This window comes from Leguminivora glycinivorella, chromosome 13 (genome assembly GCF_023078275.1).
Source record: "Leguminivora glycinivorella isolate SPB_JAAS2020 chromosome 13, LegGlyc_1.1, whole genome shotgun sequence".
NCBI lineage: Eukaryota > Metazoa > Arthropoda > Insecta > Lepidoptera > Tortricidae > Leguminivora > Leguminivora glycinivorella.
Window position 1 is genome coordinate 14,494,079 of NC_062983.1, and position 18,236 is coordinate 14,512,314.

Genomic DNA, 18,236 nt, shown 5'->3' on the forward strand with positions numbered 1-18,236 from the left:
AATAGACCAGCGGCTGACCATGAAGGCACATGTGGACGAGGTGGTTCGGCGAGCCAAGGTGGCCCGCACTCTGCTTCGCCCAGTCTTCAAGAGTAGCCTCCCGCGACGCACGAAGCTGGGGGTCTACAAAACCTATATACGGTCTCGCCTGACGTACGCAGCCCCAGCCTGGTACGCAATGGTATCAGAAACCAACAAGAAGAGGCTGCGTGCGCAGGAGAATATGACCCTCCGCACCATCCTCAACGCCCCCCGCTACGTGCGCAACGAGTCCCTGCAGGCTGGACTCAGATGGCAGAACCTGGACGCCTTCATCGCAGACCTCTCAACGCGAATGTTCGACCGCGCCGACCACTCCCACCACCAGCACCTACAGGGCATAGCGCTCCTCCACGCTCGCCCACCGGACAACCGCCGCTACCGTCAGCTGCCCAGGTCGCTGACAATTAAGGCCGACGAAGAGGAGGCTTCGTCGCCACCAACAAGAAGAAGATAGAGCGTCACAACAACGCCACAGATAGGCCACCAACCCATAGGCCTATCACCGCAGCCAAGCCTAGAGGGCAACAAAGGACCCGTCCGTAGTAGCGGACGGCGAACCAAAGCCGCCAAAAATCCCCAAAGGGATGGAAAGGCCGAGATCTTCCCCCAGAAGTGGGGTCGACAAGAGAGCTCACGAGAGCGCGAATCCTTTTCGCCGCCGGCTGCCGTGGAGTGCGCATCGCGTCGTCGCGCGCCGTGCCTCGCTCCGCTGCGTGTTTCTCCGCTGAAGATGAAGACACGACGAGGATGCTGCAGGCTCCGATGAATGTCTTGTCCTTGTCAGGACGATGATAAACTGTCCTTTTCAGGGCAATCCAAAAAATGCTCTTCTCAGAGCAACTTCAAAACTGTTCTTCTCAGAGCAAACTTCAATGTTTCACAATCGATAACTAACATCACTGTTCTTGTCAGAACAGTACTGTTTCAAGGACTGCACTACACATGTCAATCTATGTATATGTATATTATGTGTATCCCCACAGTTTTATTATAGTTTTGAAGGAAGTTTCTTGTTTTCAACTTCCGATGCAAAACCGACGGAGTGTTATATAATAATAACTTTTAGGCTTGACAAGTCTGTCTGCCTACCTGTGGCAATGAATAACTATTAATAATAACTAAATTATGCAACTTTCCCTTTTTATCTCGCCCAATAGCATCGCGTTATCGCTGCAAGCTACGCCCCCACCCGTTATCAACAGTGGAGGTAATCTGCGCTTGCACATTCTTCTGATAACAAAATAATAATAAGAAGCTACCTGCCAAATATCAAAGTAATTGCACTAATACTTATAAAATACCCGCGCATATATAATACTCAAAAGATATACCAAATAATCGCTCCTAAAGGAAAAAAAAGTGCGTCCCCCCCTCTAACTTTTGAACCATATGTTTAAAAAATATGAAAAAAATCACAAAAGTAGAACTTTATAAAGAATTTCTAGGAAAATTGTTTTGAACTTGATATTTAGGTTCATTATTCTAAGTAGATATTTCCATTCAAAGTAGTATTTTGATAAAGATTCGCATGACAACTATCTCGATCAAATCCCAAATATCGTCACTACTTTGAAAAAATCTAGTATCTCACGCTGCTCCTCAAAGTTAAAACGCAGTAAGTCTATATGCATTCCATACATACTTACTACAATTTTCTTTTCATTGACAGACGAAGATACAAGTTTTTTTAAAAGTAGTGGCGATATGTGCCATTTTAACGTTTTGAGGTACTTATATTCTAATTGTTTTGATTTTAATTGTCATCTAAGGGACTATCTACACACAGGCGAGGCGACGCACGTCGTAAGACGCGGAACGGACGCCAGCGACGCGCCGCCCGAGTGTAATTTAAAAAAAACCGCGTCTTACGACGTGCGTCGCCTGAGTGTGGGTTGCCGCTTATGGGTCGGTAAGGACAGGAGTTGGATAAATTACAAAAATAATAAAAGCATTTACCTGTTTTAAAATTTTTTTAATAGCAAGATTCACAATTAACATACCTCACATAATTATGTATCATATCAATATCACATAATTATGGGCACGGGAGTGTACTGAACTGTACCCTATTATTTAGGAAACTATTACCTACCCTAAATGATTCCCTCCAAACAAACAGTCAGCTAGTTTAGTCTTAATGTTAAAATAAACCTTATAATATTTAAATAAAACAATACAAGGGCCGTCCATGTCACACTATTTATATGAGCGATAGGGATGCACTGATGCGATAAATTTTATCGAACTAAATAGTGAAGAACTAAACAGGTGAAGATTTAAGAGATTGAATCAAAAAAATATGTAAATGAAACATAGTTTATTCACTAAATAATAAAATCATCCTTAACTATTAACTTTACATCCTATACTAATTACAACTTAAAAATAAAGCGAGACGATGTCTTCTTCCGTCGCCCAAAAGTCGAACTGACTCAAGGAGACCCGTGCACCTGCAGTTGCATCTATAGTACCAAAATTGGCCACCTCAGCCAGGTTTTCATTCTTCGCACTTGGCTCCACAATGCTGCAGTATACTGGAGACGGCGCAGAATCCAAAGATGAACATCCAACGCCTTCGGGGAAATGTGGTGAAAGATGTTCCTCCACACAAGCCAACGGGAAAGCATAGGACTCTTCTTGGCGTGTCTGTAGCTGGGATTGCTGGGAACCCGTGTCCGGTGCAGAAGCGCGCCGAACTAGTCGTGGCAGCACTCGCTGACATGTCGAAACCGGCACAGGCTCCTGAGATGGACTTGTCGAGACCCGCTTGCTGGGAGGACTCGGCCAGCCACAATCAGCAACTTTTCTCTTCGTTGGACATGTCCTCTTAGGCTCTGTTTCCGTCGGAAAACAGTACTCCAACATTTCTACTGTGGAAGAAAAAAACATGAGAACAATGCTAAGTGAAAACACTAAGTTTAGTAAACTATTTCATTAGCGGGGCAACTTACTTTCAGATTCCAGGTCCTCATTGGCTTTCCGCAGTCTCTCAGCGTCCCAGTATTTGTCGCGCTTCATCGACTTTTGTAGAAGCGTCGAGACCTCCGCTAGCAGGTCCGGAACAGACAACTGAAACAAACACAAGAATTATTAGAAAATCAAAAATACAAAAAAAAATAAGACAACAAAAAACAAATAGACACTTACAGTACTCTGCACACCGGCCTCTTTCGCCAAATTTTCTAGAGCTTCGTTCATAGCAGCTCTTCTCTCCTTCTCATACGACGCATTGAGAGCTCGTTTTTCATACTGTAACAAATATAGAAAATCACATTAAGTATAATATATACACATATTAATAAAGATTAAAAATAAAATAGTGAAAACTTACTAAAGTAAGAGAAACTCGACCTCTTCCTGCGGGTCTTCCCCGCTTACGGGGCACTGTGTTACGCGTTTGAATTATATCAGAAGACATTTTTCAAAGAAATTGAACTATCGATTATGATCTGCAACTGAAACTGTCTGTCTGACACGTCAGAGAGAAATGTGTGCAAATTTATGATTACGATTGTATTTATAGAAGCTATTTACCCCCACCACTCGTCCTCATATAGCCACGCCCCTAACTCTCAAATGTTATACCTATTCGATTTTGGGCCAATTGACACCATCGCATATATGTGTTACCATAGAATATATAATACTACAAGTACAGAAGGCCCACTGCTTTGATGTTCACGAAATGCCGCCTTTTTAAATGCCTACAAAATCTAACAAAGAAACGAGCCGCACGTGCGCAGCGTCGGACGATAGGGTTGCCTATTGATTAAAACGAATTAATACTCGGATAAAAATAAATATACTATTATATTCAAGTCTTGGGTAGATAGGTACTTTCTAGGTATATATACAGTACCTATCTATTATATTATTGTTTAAGTCCCAACATCACAAGCCTTATTGAAATTTTCCGTGGGACTTAATCAATAGTAAGTCTGTGTAAGATTGTCCTATTTTATTCGTGATATCCATTTAACTAAGCTTTATTAGCCATTCCACACGCGGACATCGCATATGAACCTTAAGAAAGACTCGCGACATAAAGTAACAATAGAAATTGCGAACGTGCGTTCCGCGGGAACGCGCGCCACTCCTGATTACTTGTACTTGTAGCGCGACGATAGAATCGCGGAAGTGAGCCGCCCCTGGTGTTACAGAAATACAGGCTAATCCCACTATCATAAAAAAAGTTACTGAACTTATTAGTTTTATGGCGAAGGTTAGGCCATATGGGTATTGTAGTAAAACTCCAGGTTGTATGTACAGAAGGGAATGAATTTTTATTTACAAAACGCTTGTTTATATACAATTTTGAATCAAGAGAGAAAGAGATAATATTTACATGAAAGAAAGAGATAGAAAAGGGTATCCCGCGCATGCGCGCAAGGAACGGTGCGCCGGCGCGCCAGTGGCGCCTCTGCGCATGCGTGACAGATCGCGGGTCGCGAATAAAATAAAACCTACCCACTACTTTGAAAAAATCTAGTATCTCACGCTGCTCCTCAAAGTTAAAACGCAGTAAGTCTATATGCATTCCATACATACTTACTACAATTTTCTTTTCATTGACAGACGAAGATACAATTTTTTTTAAAAGTAGTGGCGATATGTGCCATTTTAACGTTTTGAGGTACTTATATTCTAATTGTTTTGATTTTAATTGTCATCTAAGGGACTATCTACACACAGGCGAGGCGACGCACGTCGTAAGACGCGGAACGGACGCCAGCGACGCGCCGCCCGAGTGTAATTTAAAAAAAACCGCGTCTTACGACGTGCGTCGCCTGAGTGTGGGTTGCCGCTTATGGGTCGGTAAGGACAGGAGTTGGATAAATTACAAAAATAATAAAAGCATTTACCTGTTTTAAATTTTTTTTAATAGCAAGATTCACAATTAACATACCTCACATAATTATGTATCTGGGGGCACGGGAGTGTACTGAACTGTACCCTATTATTTAGGAAACTATTACCTACCCTAAATGATTCCCTCCAAACAAACAGTCAGCTAGTTTAGTCTTAATGTTAAAATAAACCTTATAATATTTAAATAAAACCATACAAGGGCCGTCCATGTCACACTATTTATATGAGCGATAGGGATGCACTGATGCGATAAATTTTATCGAACTAAATAGTGAAGAACTAAACAGGTGAAGATTTAAGAGATTGAATCAAAAAAATATGTAAATGAAACATAGTTTATTCACTAAATAATAAAATCATCCTTAACTATTAACTTTACATCCTATACTAATTACAACTTAAAAATAAAGCGAGACGATGTCTTCTTCCGTCGCCCAAAAGTCGAACTGACTCAAGGAGACCCGTGCACCTGCAGTTGCATCTATAGTACCAAAATTGGCCACCTCAGCCAGGTTTTCATTCTTCGCACTTGGCTCCACAATGCTGCAGTATACTGGAGACGGCGCAGAATCCAAAGATGAACATCCAACGCCTTCGGGGAAATGTGGTGAAAGATGTTCCTCCACACAAGCCAACGGGAAAGCATAGGACTCTTCTTGGCGTGTCTGTAGCTGGGATTGCTGGGAACCCGTGTCCGGTGCAGAAGCGCGCCGAACTAGTCGTGGCAGCACTCGCTGACATGTCGAAACCGGCACAGGCTCCTGAGATGGACTTGTCGAGACCCGCTTGCTGGGAGGACTCGGCCAGCCACAATCAGCAACTTTTCTCTTCGTTGGACATGTCCTCTTAGGCTCTGTTTCCGTCGGAAAACAGTACTCCAACATTTCTACTGTGGAAGAAAAAAAACATGAGAACAATGCTAAGTGAAAACACTAAGTTTAGTAAACTATTTCATTAGCGGGGCAACTTACTTTCAGATTCCAGGTCCTCGTTGGCTTTCCGCAGTCTCTCAGCGTCCCAGTATTTGTCGCGCTTCATTGACCTTTGTAGAAGCGTCGAGACCTCCGCTAGCAGGTCCGGAACAGACAACTGAAACAAACACAAGAATTATTAGAAAATCAAAAATACAAAAAAAAATAAGACAACAAAAAACAAATAGACACTTACAGTACTCTGCACACCGGCCTCTTTCGCCAAATTTTCTAGAGCTTCGTTCATAGCAGCTCTTCTCTCCTTCTCATACGACGCATTGAGAGCTCGTTTTTCATACTGTAACAAATATAGAAAATCACATTAAGTATAATATATACACATATTAATAAAGATTAAAAATAAAATAGTGAAAACTTACTAAAGTAAGAGAAACTCGACCTCTTCCTGCGGGTCTTCCCCGCTTACGGGGCACTGTGTTACGCGTTTGAATTATATCAGAAGACATTTTTCAAAGAAATTGAACTATCGATTATGATCTGCAACTGAAACTGTCTGTCTGACACGTCAGAGAGAAATGTGTGCAAATTTATGATTACGATTGTATTTATAGAAGCTATTTACCCCCACCACTCGTCCTCATATAGCCACGCCCCTAACTCTCAAATGTTATACCTATTCGATTTTGGGCCAATTGACACCATCGCATATATGTGTTACCATAGAATATATAATACTACAAGTACAGAAGGCCCACTGCTTTGATGTTCACGAAATGCCGCCTTTTTAAATGCCTACAAAATCTAACAAAGAAACGAGCCGCACGTGCGCAGCGTCGGACGATAGGGTTGCCTATTGATTAAAACGAATTAATACTCGGATAAAAATAAATATACTATTATATTCAAGTCTTGGGTAGATAGGTACTTTCTAGGTATATATACAGTACCTATCTATTATATTATTGTTTAAGTCCCAACATCACAAGCCTTATTGAAATTTTCCGTGGGACTTAATCAATAGTAAGTCTGTGTAAGATTGTCCTATTTTATTCGTGATATCCATTTAACTAAGCTTTATTAGCCATTCCACACGCGGACATCGCATATGAACCACTACTTTGAATAAAATAAAACCTACCCACTAAAAAATCTAGTATCTCACGCTGCTCCTCAAAGTTAAAACGCAGTAAGTCTATATGCATTCCATACATACTTACTACAATTTTCTTTTCATTGACAGACGAAGATACAAGATTTTTTTTAAAAGTAGTGGCGATATGTGCCATTTTAACGTTTTGAGGTACTTATATTCTAATTGTTTCGATTTTAATTGTCATCTAAGGGACTATCTACACACAGGCGAGGCGACGCACGTCGTAAGACGCGGAACGGACGCCAGCGACGCGCCGCCCGAGTGTAATTAAAAAAAACCCGCGTCTTCCGACGTGCGTCGCCTGAGTGTGGGTTGCCGCTTATGGGTCGGTAAGGACAGGAGTTGGATAAATTACAAAAATAATAAAAGCATTTACCTGTTTTAAATTTTTTTAATAGCAAGATTCACAATTAACATACCTCACATAATTATGTATCTGGGGGCACGGGAGTGTACTGAACTGTACCCTATTATTTAGGAAACTATTACCTACCCTAAATGATTCCCTCCAAACAAACAGTCAGCTAGTTTAGTCTTAATGTTAAAATAAACCTTATAATATTTAAATAAAACAATACAAGGGCCGTCCATGTCACACTATTTATATGAGCGATAGGGATGCACTGATGCGATAAATTTTATCGAACTAAATAGTGAAGAACTAAACAGGTGAAGATTTAAGAGATTGAATCAAAAAAATATGTAAATGAAACATAGTTTATTCACTAAATAATAAAATCATCCTTAACTATTAACTTTACATCCTATACTAATTACAACTTAAAAATAAAGCGAGACGATGTCTTCTTCCGTCGCCCAAAAGTCGAACTGACTCAAGGAGACCCGTGCACCTGCAGTTGCATCTATAGTACCAAAATTGGCCACCTCAGCCAGGTTTTCATTCTTCGCACTTGGCTCCACAATGCTGCAGTATACTGGAGACGGCGCAGAATCCAAAGATGAACATCCAACGCCTTCGGGGAAATGTGGTGAAAGATGTTCCTCCACACAAGCCAACGGGAAAGCATAGGACTCTTCTTGGCGTGTCTGTAGCTGGGATTGCTGGGAACCCGTGTCCGGTGCAGAAGCGCGCCGAACTAGTCGTGGCAGCACTCGCTGACATGTCGAAACCGGCACAGGCTCCTGAGATGGACTTGTCGAGACCCGCTTGCTGGGAGGACTCGGCCAGCCACAATCAGCAACTTTTCTCTTCATTGGACATGTCCTCTTAGGCTCTGTTTCCGTCGGAAAACAGTACTCCAACATTTCTACTGTGGAAGAAAAAAACATGAGAACAATGCTAAGTGAAAACACTAAGTTTAGTAAACTATTTCATTAGCGGGGCAACTTACTTTCAGATTCCAGGTCCTCATTGGCTTTCCGCAGTCTCTCAGCGTCCCAGTATTTGTCGCGCTTCATCGACTTTTGTAGAAGCGTCGAGACCTCCGCTAGCAGGTCCGGAACAGACAACTGAAACAAACACAAGAATTATTAGAAAATCAAAAATACAAAAAAAAATAAGACAACAAAAAACAAATAGACACTTACAGTACTCTGCACACCGGCCTCTTTCGCCAAATTTTCTAGAGCTTCGTTCATAGCAGCTCTTCTCTCCTTCTCATACGACGCATTGAGAGCTCGTTTTTCATACTGTAACAAATATAGAAAATCACATTAAGTATAATATATACACATATTAATAAAGATTAAAAATAAAATAGTGAAAACTTACTAAAGTAAGAGAAACTCGACCTCTTCCTGCGGGTCTTCCCCGCTTACGGGGCACTGTGTTACGCGTTTGAATTATATCAGAAGACATTTTTCAAAGAAATTGAACTATCGATTATGATCTGCAACTGAAACTGTCTGTCTGACACGTCAGAGAGAAATGTGTGCAAATTTATGATTACGATTGTATTTATAGAAGCTATTTACCCCCACCACTCGTCCTCATATAGCCACGCCCCTAACTCTCAAATGTTATACCTATTCGATTTTGGGCCAATTGACACCATCGCATATATGTGTTACCATAGAATATATAATACTACAAGTACAGAAGGCCCACTGCTTTGATGTTCACGAAATGCCGCCTTTTTAAATGCCTACAAAATCTAACAAAGAAACGAGCCGCACGTGCGCAGCGTCGGACGATAGGGTTGCCTATTGATTAAAACGAATTAATACTCGGATAAAAATAAATATACTATTATATTCAAGTCTTGGGTAGATAGGTACTTTCTAGGTATATATACAGTACCTATCTATTATATTATTGTTTAAGTCCCAACATCACAAGCCTTATTGAAATTTTCCGTGGGACTTAATCAATAGTAAGTCTGTGTAAGATTGTCCTATTTTATTCGTGATATCCATTTAACTAAGCTTTATTAGCCATTCCACACGCGGACATCGCATATGAACCTTAAGAAAGACTCGCGACATAAAGTAACAATAGAAATTGCGAACGTGCGTTCCGCGGGAACGCGCGCCACTCCTGATTACTTGTACTTGTAGCGCGACGATAGAATCGCGGAAGTGAGCCGCCCCTGGTGTTACAGAAATACAGGCTATTCCCACTATCATAAAAAAAAGTTACTGAACTTATTAGTTTTATGGCGAAGGTTAGGCCATTAGGGTATTGTAGTAAAACTCCAGGTTGTATGTACAGAAGGGAATGAATTTTTATTTACAAAACGCTTGTTTATATACAATTTTGAATCAAGAGAGAAAGAGATAATATTTACATGAAAGAAAGAGATAGAAAAGGGTATCCCGCGCATGCGCGCAGGGAACGGTGCGCCGGCGCGCCAGTGGCGCCTCTGCGCATGCGTGACAGATCGCGGGTCGCGAATAAAATAAAACCGATTGACCTCCGGGCGCGAATCCTTTTCGCCGCCGGCTGCCGTGGAGTGCGCATCGCGTCGTCGCGCGCCGTGCCTCGCTCCGCTGCGTGTTTCTCCGCTGAAGATGAAGACACGACGAGGATGCTGCAGGCTCCGATGAATGTCTTGTCCTTGTCAGGACGATGATAAACTGTCCTTTTCAGGGCAATCCAAAAAATGCTCTTCTCAGAGCAACTTCAAAACTGTTCTTCTCAGAGCAACTTCAAAACTGTTCTTCTCAGAGCAAACTTCAATGTTTCACAATCGATAACTAACATCACTGTTCTTGTCAGAACAGTACTGTTTCAAGGACTGCACTACACATGTCAATCTATGTATATGTATATTATGTGTATCCCCACAGTTTTATTATAGTTTTGAAGGAAGTTTCTTGTTTTCAACTTCCGATGCAAAACCGACGGAGTGTTATATAATAATAACTTTTAGGCTTGACAAGTCTGTCTGCCTACCTGTGCCAATGAATAACTATTAATAATAACTAAATTATGCAACTTTCCCTTTTTATCTCGCCCAATAGCATCGCGTTATCGCTGCAAGCTACGCCCCCACCCGTTATCAACAGTGGAGGTAATCTGCGCTTGCACATTCTTCTGATAACAAAATAATAATAAGAAGCTACCTGCCAAATATCAAAGTAATTGCACTAATACTTATAAAATACCCGCGCATATATAATACTCAAAAGATATACCAAATAATCGCTCCTAAAGGAAAAAAAGTGCGTCCCCCCTCTAACTTTTGAACCATATGTTTAAAAAATATGAAAAAAATCACAAAAGTAGAACTTTATAAAGAATTTCTAGGAAAATTGTTTTGAACTTGATATTTAGGTTCATTATTCTAAGTAGATATTTCCATTCAAAGTAGTATTTTGATAAAGATTCGCATGACAACTATCTCGATCAAATCCCAAATATCGTCACTACTTTGAAAAAATCTAGTATCTCACGCTGCTCCTCAAAGTTAAAACGCAGTAAGTCTATATGCATTCCATACATACTTACTACAATTTTCTTTTCATTGACAGACGAAGATACAAGTTTTTTAAAAGTAGTGGCGATATGTGCCATTTTAACGTTTTGAGGTACTTATATTCTAATTGTTTTGATTTTAATTGTCATCTAAGGGACTATCTACACACAGGCGAGGCGACGCACGTCGTAAGACGCGGAACGGACGCCAGCGACGCGCCGCCCGAGTGTAATTTAAAAAAAACCGCGTCTTACGACGTGCGTCGCCTGAGTGTGGGTTGCCGCTTATGGGTCGGTAAGGACAGGAGTTGGATAAATTACAAAAATAATAAAAGCATTTACCTGTTTTAAAATTTTTTTAATAGCAAGATTCACAATTAACATACCTCACATAATTATGTATCTGGGGGCACGGGAGTGTACTGAACTGTACCCTATTATTTAGGAAACTATTACCTACCCTAAATGATTCCCTCCAAACAAACAGTCAGCTAGTTTAGTCTTAATGTTAAAATAAACCTTATAATATTTAAATAAAACAATACAAGGGCCGTCCATGTCACACTATTTATATGAGCGATAGGGATGCACTGATGCGATAAATTTTATCGAACTAAATAGTGAAGAACTAAACAGGTGAAGATTTAAGAGATTGAATCAAAAAAATATGTAAATGAAACATAGTTTATTCACTAAATAATAAAATCATCCTTAACTTTACATCCTATACTAATTACAACTTAAAAATAAAGCGAGACGATGTCTTCTTCCGTCGCCCAAAAGTCGAACTGACTCAAGGAGACCCGTGCACCTGCAGTTGCATCTATAGTACCAAAATTGGCCACCTCAGCCAGGTTTTCATTCTTCGCACTTGGCTCCACAATGCTGCAGTATACTGGAGACGGCGCAGAATCCAAAGATGAACATCCAACACCTTCGGGGAAATGTGGTGAAAGATGTTCCTCCACACAAGCCAACGGGAAAGCATAGGACTCTTCTTGGCGTGTCTGTAGCTGGGATTGCTGGGAACCCGTGTCCGGTGCAGAAGCGCGCCGAACTAGTCGTGGCAGCACTCGCTGACATGTCGAAACCGGCACAGGCTCCTGAGATGGACTTGTCGAGACCCGCTTGCTGGGAGGACTCGGCCAGCCACAATCAGCAACTTTTCTCTTCATTGGACATGTCCTCTTAGGCTCTGTTTCCGTCGGAAAACAGTACTCCAACATTTCTACTGTGGAAGAAAAAAAACATGAGAACAATGCTAAGTGAAAACACTAAGTTTAGTAAACTATTTCATTAGCGGGGCAACTTACTTTCAGATTCCAGGTCCTCATTGGCTTTCCGCAGTCTCTCAGCGTCCCAGTATTTGTCGCGCTTCATCGACTTTTGTAGAAGCGTCGAGACCTCCGCTAGCAGGTCCGGAACAGACAACTGAAACAAACACAAGAATTATTAGAAAATCAAAAATACAAAAAAAAATAAGACAACAAAAAACAAATAGACACTTACAGTACTCTGCACACCGGCCTCTTTCGCCAAATTTTCTAGAGCTTCGTTCATAGCAGCTCTTCTCTCCTTCTCATACGACGCATTGAGAGCTCGTTTTTCATACTGTAACAAATATAGAAAATCACATTAAGTATAATATATACACATATTAATAAAGATTAAAAATAAAATAGTGAAAACTTACTAAAGTAAGAGAAACTCGACCTCTTCCTGCGGGTCTTCCCCGCTTACGGGGCACTGTGTTACGCGTTTGAATTATATCAGAAGACATTTTTCAAAGAAATTGAACTATCGATTATGATCTGCAACTGAAACTGTCTGTCTGACACGTCAGAGAGAAATGTGTGCAAATTTATGATTACGATTGTATTTATAGAAGCTATTTACCCCCACCACTCGTCCTCATATAGCCACGCCCCTAACTCTCAAATGTTATACCTATTCGATTTTGGGCCAATTGACACCATCGCATATATGTGTTACCATAGAATATATAATACTACAAGTACAGAAGGCCCACTGCTTTGATGTTCACGAAATGCCGCCTTTTTAAATGCCTACAAAATCTAACAAAGAAACGAGCCGCACGTGCGCAGCGTCGGACGATAGGGTTGCCTATTGATTAAAACGAATTAATACTCGGATAAAAATAAATATACTATTATATTCAAGTCTTGGGTAGATAGGTACTTTCTAGGTATATATACAGTACCTATCTATTATTTATTTATTTATTTATTATTCAAATAAGTTACACAGCATAACAGTAAAACCAAAGCACTGTGAAACTAAAAAATAAAAACAATAGGTATAGCACATAAAACAGTAAAAATCAGACAAAAAAAAAACCAATATTCTATTTAGGCGACGACGTAACAGCGTGGCTCCGTTGCGTCGTATTATATTATTGTTTAAGTCCCAACATCACAAGCCTTATTGAAATTTTCCGTGGGACTTAATCAATAGTAAGTCTGTGTAAGATTGTCCTATTTTATTCGTGATATCCATTTAACTAAGCTTTATTAGCCATTCCACACGCGGACATCGCATATGAACCTTAAGAAAGACTCGCGACATAAAGTAACAATAGAAATTGCGAACGTGCGTTCCGCGGGAACGCGCGCCACTCCTGATTACTTGTACTTGTAGCGCGACGATAGAATCGCGGAAGTGAGCCGCCCCTGGTGTTACAGAAATACAGGCTAATCCCACTATCATAAAAAAAGTTACTGAACTTATTAGTTTTATGGCGAAGGTTAGGCCATTAGGGTATTGTAGTAAAACTCCAGGTTGTATGTACAGAAGGGAATGAATTTTTATTTACAAAACGCTTGTTTATATACAATTTTGAATCAAGAGAGAAAGAGATAATATTTACATGAAAGAAAGAGATAGAAAAGGGTATCCCGCGCATGCGCGCAGGGAACGGTGCGCCGGCGCGCCAGTGGCGCCTCTGCGCATGCGTGACAGATCGCGGGTCGCGAATAAAATAAAACCGATTGACCTCCGGGCGCGAATCCTTTTCGCCGCCGGCTGCCGTGGAGTGCGCATCGCGTCGTCGCGCGCCGTGCCTCGCTCCGCTGCGTGTTTCTCCGCTGAAGATGAAGACACGACGAGGATGCTGCAGGCTCCGATGAATGTCTTGTCCTTGTCAGGACGATGATAAACTGTCCTTTTCAGGGCAATCCAAAAAATGCTCTTCTCAGAGCAACTTCAAAACTGTTCTTCTCAGAGCAAACTTCAATGTTTCACAATCGATAACTAACATCACTGTTCTTGTCAGAACAGTACTGTTTCAAGGACTGCACTACACATGTCAATCTATGTATATTATGTGTATCCCCACAGTTTTATTATAGTTTTGAAGGAAGTTTCTTGTTTTCAACTTCCGATGCAAAACCGACGGAGTGTTATATAATAATAACTTTTAGGCTTGACAAGTCTGTCTGCCTACCTGTGCCAATGAATAACTATTAATAATAACTAAATTATGCAACTTTCCCTTTTTATCTCGCCCAATAGCATCGCGTTATCGCTGCAAGCTACGCCCCCACCCGTTATCAACAGTGGAGGTAATCTGCGCTTGCACATTCTTCTGATAACAAAATAATAATAAGAAGCTACCTGCCAAATATCAAAGTAATTGCACTAATACTTATAAAATACCCGCGCATATATAATACTCAAAAGATATACCAAATAATCGCTCCTAAAGGAAAAAAAAGTGCGTCCCCCCCTCTAACTTTTGAACCATATGTTTAAAAAATATGAAAAAAATCACAAAAGTAGAACTTTATAAAGAATTTCTAGGAAAATTGTTTTGAACTTGATATTTAGGTTCATTATTCTAAGTAGATATTTCCATTCAAAGTAGTATTTTGATAAAGATTCGCATGACAACTATCTCGATCAAATCCCAAATATCGTCACTACTTTGAAAAAATCTAGTATCTCACGCTGCTCCTCAAAGTTAAAACGCAGTAAGTCTATATGCATTCCATACATACTTACTACAATTTTCTTTTCATTGACAGACGAAGATACAAGATTTTTAAAAGTAGTGGCGATATGTGCCATTTTAACGTTTTGAGGTACTTATATTCTAATTGTTTTGATTTTAATTGTCATCTAAGGGACTATCTACACACAGGCGAGGCGACGCACGTCGTAAGACGCGGAACGGACGCCAGCGACGCGCCGCCCGAGTGTAATTTAAAAAAAACCGCGTCTTACGACGTGCGTCGCCTGAGTGTGGGTTGCCGCTTATGGGTCGGTAAGGACAGGAGTTGGATAAATTACAAAAATAATAAAAGCATTTACCTGTTTTAAAATTTTTTTAATAGCAAGATTCACAATTAACATACCTCACATAATTATGTATCTGGGGGCACGGGAGTGTACTGAACTGTACCCTATTATTTAGGAAACTATTACCTACCCTAAATGATTCCCTCCAAACAAACAGTCAGCTAGTTTAGTCTTAATGTTAAAATAAACCTTATAATATTTAAATAAAACAATACAAGGGCCGTCCATGTCACACTATTTATATGAGCGATAGGGATGCACTGATGCGATAAATTTTATCGAACTAAATAGTGAAGAACTAAACAGGTGAAGATTTAAGAGATTGAATCAAAAAAATATGTAAATGAAACATAGTTTATTCACTAAATAATAAAATCATCCTTAACTATTAACTTTACATCCTATACTAATTACAACTTAAAAATAAAGCGAGACGATGTCTTCTTCCGTCGCCCAAAAGTCGAACTGACTCAAGGAGACCCGTGCACCTGCAGTTGCATCTATAGTACCAAAATTGGCCACCTCAGCCAGGTTTTCATTCTTCGCACTTGCTCCACAATGCTGCAGTATACTGGAGACGGCGCAGAATCCAAAGATGAACATCCAACGCCTTCGGGGAAATGTGGTGAAAGATGTTCCTCCACACAAGCCAACGGGAAAGCATAGGACTCTTCTTGGCGTGTCTGTAGCTGGGATTGCTGGGAACCCGTGTCCGGTGCAGAAGCGCGCCGAACTAGTCGTGGCAGCACTCGCTGACATGTCGAAACCGGCACAGGCTCCTGAGATGGACTTGTCGAGACCCGCTTGCTGGGAGGACTCGGCCAGCCACAATCAGCAACTTTTCTCTTCATTGGACATGTCCTCTTAGGCTCTGTTTCCGTCGGAAAACAGTACTCCAACATTTCTACTGTGGAAGAAAAAAAACATGAGAACAATGCTAAGTGAAAACACTAAGTTTAGTAAACTATTTCATTAGCGGGGCAACTTACTTTCAGATTCCAGGTCCTCATTGGCTTTCCGCAGTCTCTCAGCGTCCCAGTATTTGTCGCGCTTCATCGACTTTTGTAGAAGCGTCGAGACCTCCGCTAGCAGGTCCGGAACAGACAACTGAAACAAACACAAGAATTATTAGAAAATCAAAAATACAAAAAAAAATAAGACAACAAAAAACAAATAGACACTTACAGTACTCTGCACACCGGCCTCTTTCGCCAAATTTTCTAGAGCTTCGTTCATAGCAGCTCTTCTCTCCTTCTCATACGACGCATTGAGAGCTCGTTTTTCATACTGTAACAAATATAGAAAATCACATTAAGTATAATATATACACATATTAATAAAGATTAAAAATAAAATAGTGAAAACTTACTAAAGTAAGAGAAACTCGACCTCTTCCTGCGGGTCTTCCCCGCTTACGGGGCACTGTGTTACGCGTTTGAATTATATCAGAAGACATTTTTCAAAGAAATTGAACTATCGATTATGATCTGCAACTGAAACTGTCTGTCTGACACGTCAGAGAGAAATGTGTGCAAATTGTATTTATAGAAGCTATTTACCCCCACCACTCGTCCTCATATAGCCACGCCCCTAACTCTCAAATGTTATACCTATTCGATTTTGGGCCAATTGACACCATCGCATATATGTGTTACCATAGAATATATAATACTACAAGTACAGAAGGCCCACTGCTTTGATGTTCACGAAATGCCGCCTTTTTAAATGCCTACAAAATCTAACAAAGAAACGAGCCGCACGTGCGCAGCGTCGGACGATAGGGTTGCCTATTGATTAAAACGAATTAATACTCGGATAAAAATAAATATACTATTATATTCAAGTCTTGGGTAGATAGGTACTTTCTAGGTATATATACAGTACCTATCTATTATATTATTGTTTAAGTCCCAACATCACAAGCCTTATTGAAATTTTCCGTGGGACTTAATCAATAGTAAGTCTGTGTAAGATTGTCCTATTTTATTCGTGATATCCATTTAACTAAGCTTTATTAGCCATTCCACACGCGGACATCGCATATGAACCTTAAGAAAGACTCGCGACATAAAGTAACAATAGAAATTGCGAACGTGCGTTCCGCGGGAACGCGCGCCACTCCTGATTACTTGTACTTGTAGCGCGACGATAGAATCGCGGAAGTGAGCCGCCCCTGGTGTTACAGAAATACAGGCTAATCCCACTATCATAAAAAAAAGTTACTGAACTTATTAGTTTTATGGCGAAGGTTAGGCCATATGGGTATTGTAGTAAAACTCCAGGTTGTATGTACAGAAGGGAATGAATTTTTATTTACAAAACGCTTGTTTATATACAATTTTGAATCAAGAGAGAAAGAGATAATATTTACATGAAAGAAAGAGATAGAAAAGGGTATCCCGCGCATGCGCGCAAGGAACGGTGCGCCGGCGCGCCAGTGGCGCCTCTGCGCATGCGTGACAGATCGCGGGTCGCGAATAAAATAAAACCTACCCACTACTTTGAAAAAATCTAGTATCTCACGCTGCTCCTCAAAGTTAAAACGCAGTAAGTCTATATGCATTCCATACATACTTACTACAATTTTCTTTTCATTGACAGACGAAGATACAATTTTTTTTAAAAGTAGTGGCGATATGTGCCATTTTAACGTTTTGAGGTACTTATATTCTAATTGTTTTGATTTTAATTGTCATCTAAGGGACTATCTACACACAGGCGAGGCGACGCACGTCGTAAGACGCGGAACGGACGCCAGCGACGCGCCGCCCGAGTGTAATTTAAAAAAAACCGCGTCTTACGACGTGCGTCGCCTGAGTGTGGGTTGCCGCTTATGGGTCGGTAAGGACAGGAGTTGGATAAATTACAAAAATAATAAAAGCATTTACCTGTTTTAAATTTTTTTTAATAGCAAGATTCACAATTAACATACCTCACATAATTATGTATCTGGGGGCACGGGAGTGTACTGAACTGTACCCTATTATTTAGGAAACTATTACCTACCCTAAATGATTCCCTCCAAACAAACAGTCAGCTAGTTTAG

At 40.6% G+C, this 18,236-nt stretch overlaps 4 protein-coding genes across 4 annotated transcripts; all 4 read right to left on the reverse strand.

Moving 5' to 3' along the window:
• Positions 1–5,865: 5,865 nt before the first annotated feature.
• Positions 5,866–6,385, reverse strand: LOC125232762. The gene is made up of 3 exons (XM_048138531.1): positions 6,263–6,385; positions 6,079–6,180; positions 5,866–6,000 (listed from the first exon to the last, which is right to left on the reverse strand). Exons 1-3 carry the CDS (start codon positions 6,347–6,349, stop codon positions 5,866–5,868), a joined length of 324 nt encoding a protein of 107 aa, XP_047994488.1. The 5' UTR covers positions 6,350–6,385.
• A 1,360-nt stretch (positions 6,386–7,745) lies between these two features.
• On the reverse strand, positions 7,746–8,851 carry LOC125232356. The gene is made up of 4 exons (XM_048137988.1): positions 8,729–8,851; positions 8,545–8,646; positions 8,349–8,466; positions 7,746–8,267 (listed from the first exon to the last, which is right to left on the reverse strand). The coding sequence occupies exons 1-4, from the start codon at positions 8,813–8,815 to the stop codon at positions 7,777–7,779; spliced, it is 798 nt and encodes a 265-aa protein (XP_047993945.1). The 5' UTR covers positions 8,816–8,851; the 3' UTR covers positions 7,746–7,776.
• A 2,762-nt stretch (positions 8,852–11,613) lies between these two features.
• On the reverse strand, positions 11,614–12,689 carry LOC125232763. Its single transcript, XM_048138532.1, has 4 exons — positions 12,567–12,689; positions 12,383–12,484; positions 12,187–12,304; positions 11,614–12,104 (listed from the first exon to the last, which is right to left on the reverse strand). The coding sequence occupies exons 1-4, from the start codon at positions 12,651–12,653 to the stop codon at positions 11,614–11,616; spliced, it is 798 nt and encodes a 265-aa protein (XP_047994489.1). The 5' UTR covers positions 12,654–12,689.
• Positions 12,690–14,309: 1,620 nt separating this feature from the next.
• On the reverse strand, positions 14,310–16,682 carry LOC125232764. Its single transcript, XM_048138533.1, has 5 exons — positions 16,560–16,682; positions 16,376–16,477; positions 16,180–16,297; positions 15,739–16,097; positions 14,310–14,336 (listed from the first exon to the last, which is right to left on the reverse strand). Exons 1-5 carry the CDS (start codon positions 16,644–16,646, stop codon positions 14,310–14,312), a joined length of 693 nt encoding a protein of 230 aa, XP_047994490.1. The 5' UTR covers positions 16,647–16,682.
• Positions 16,683–18,236: the final 1,554 nt, after the last annotated feature.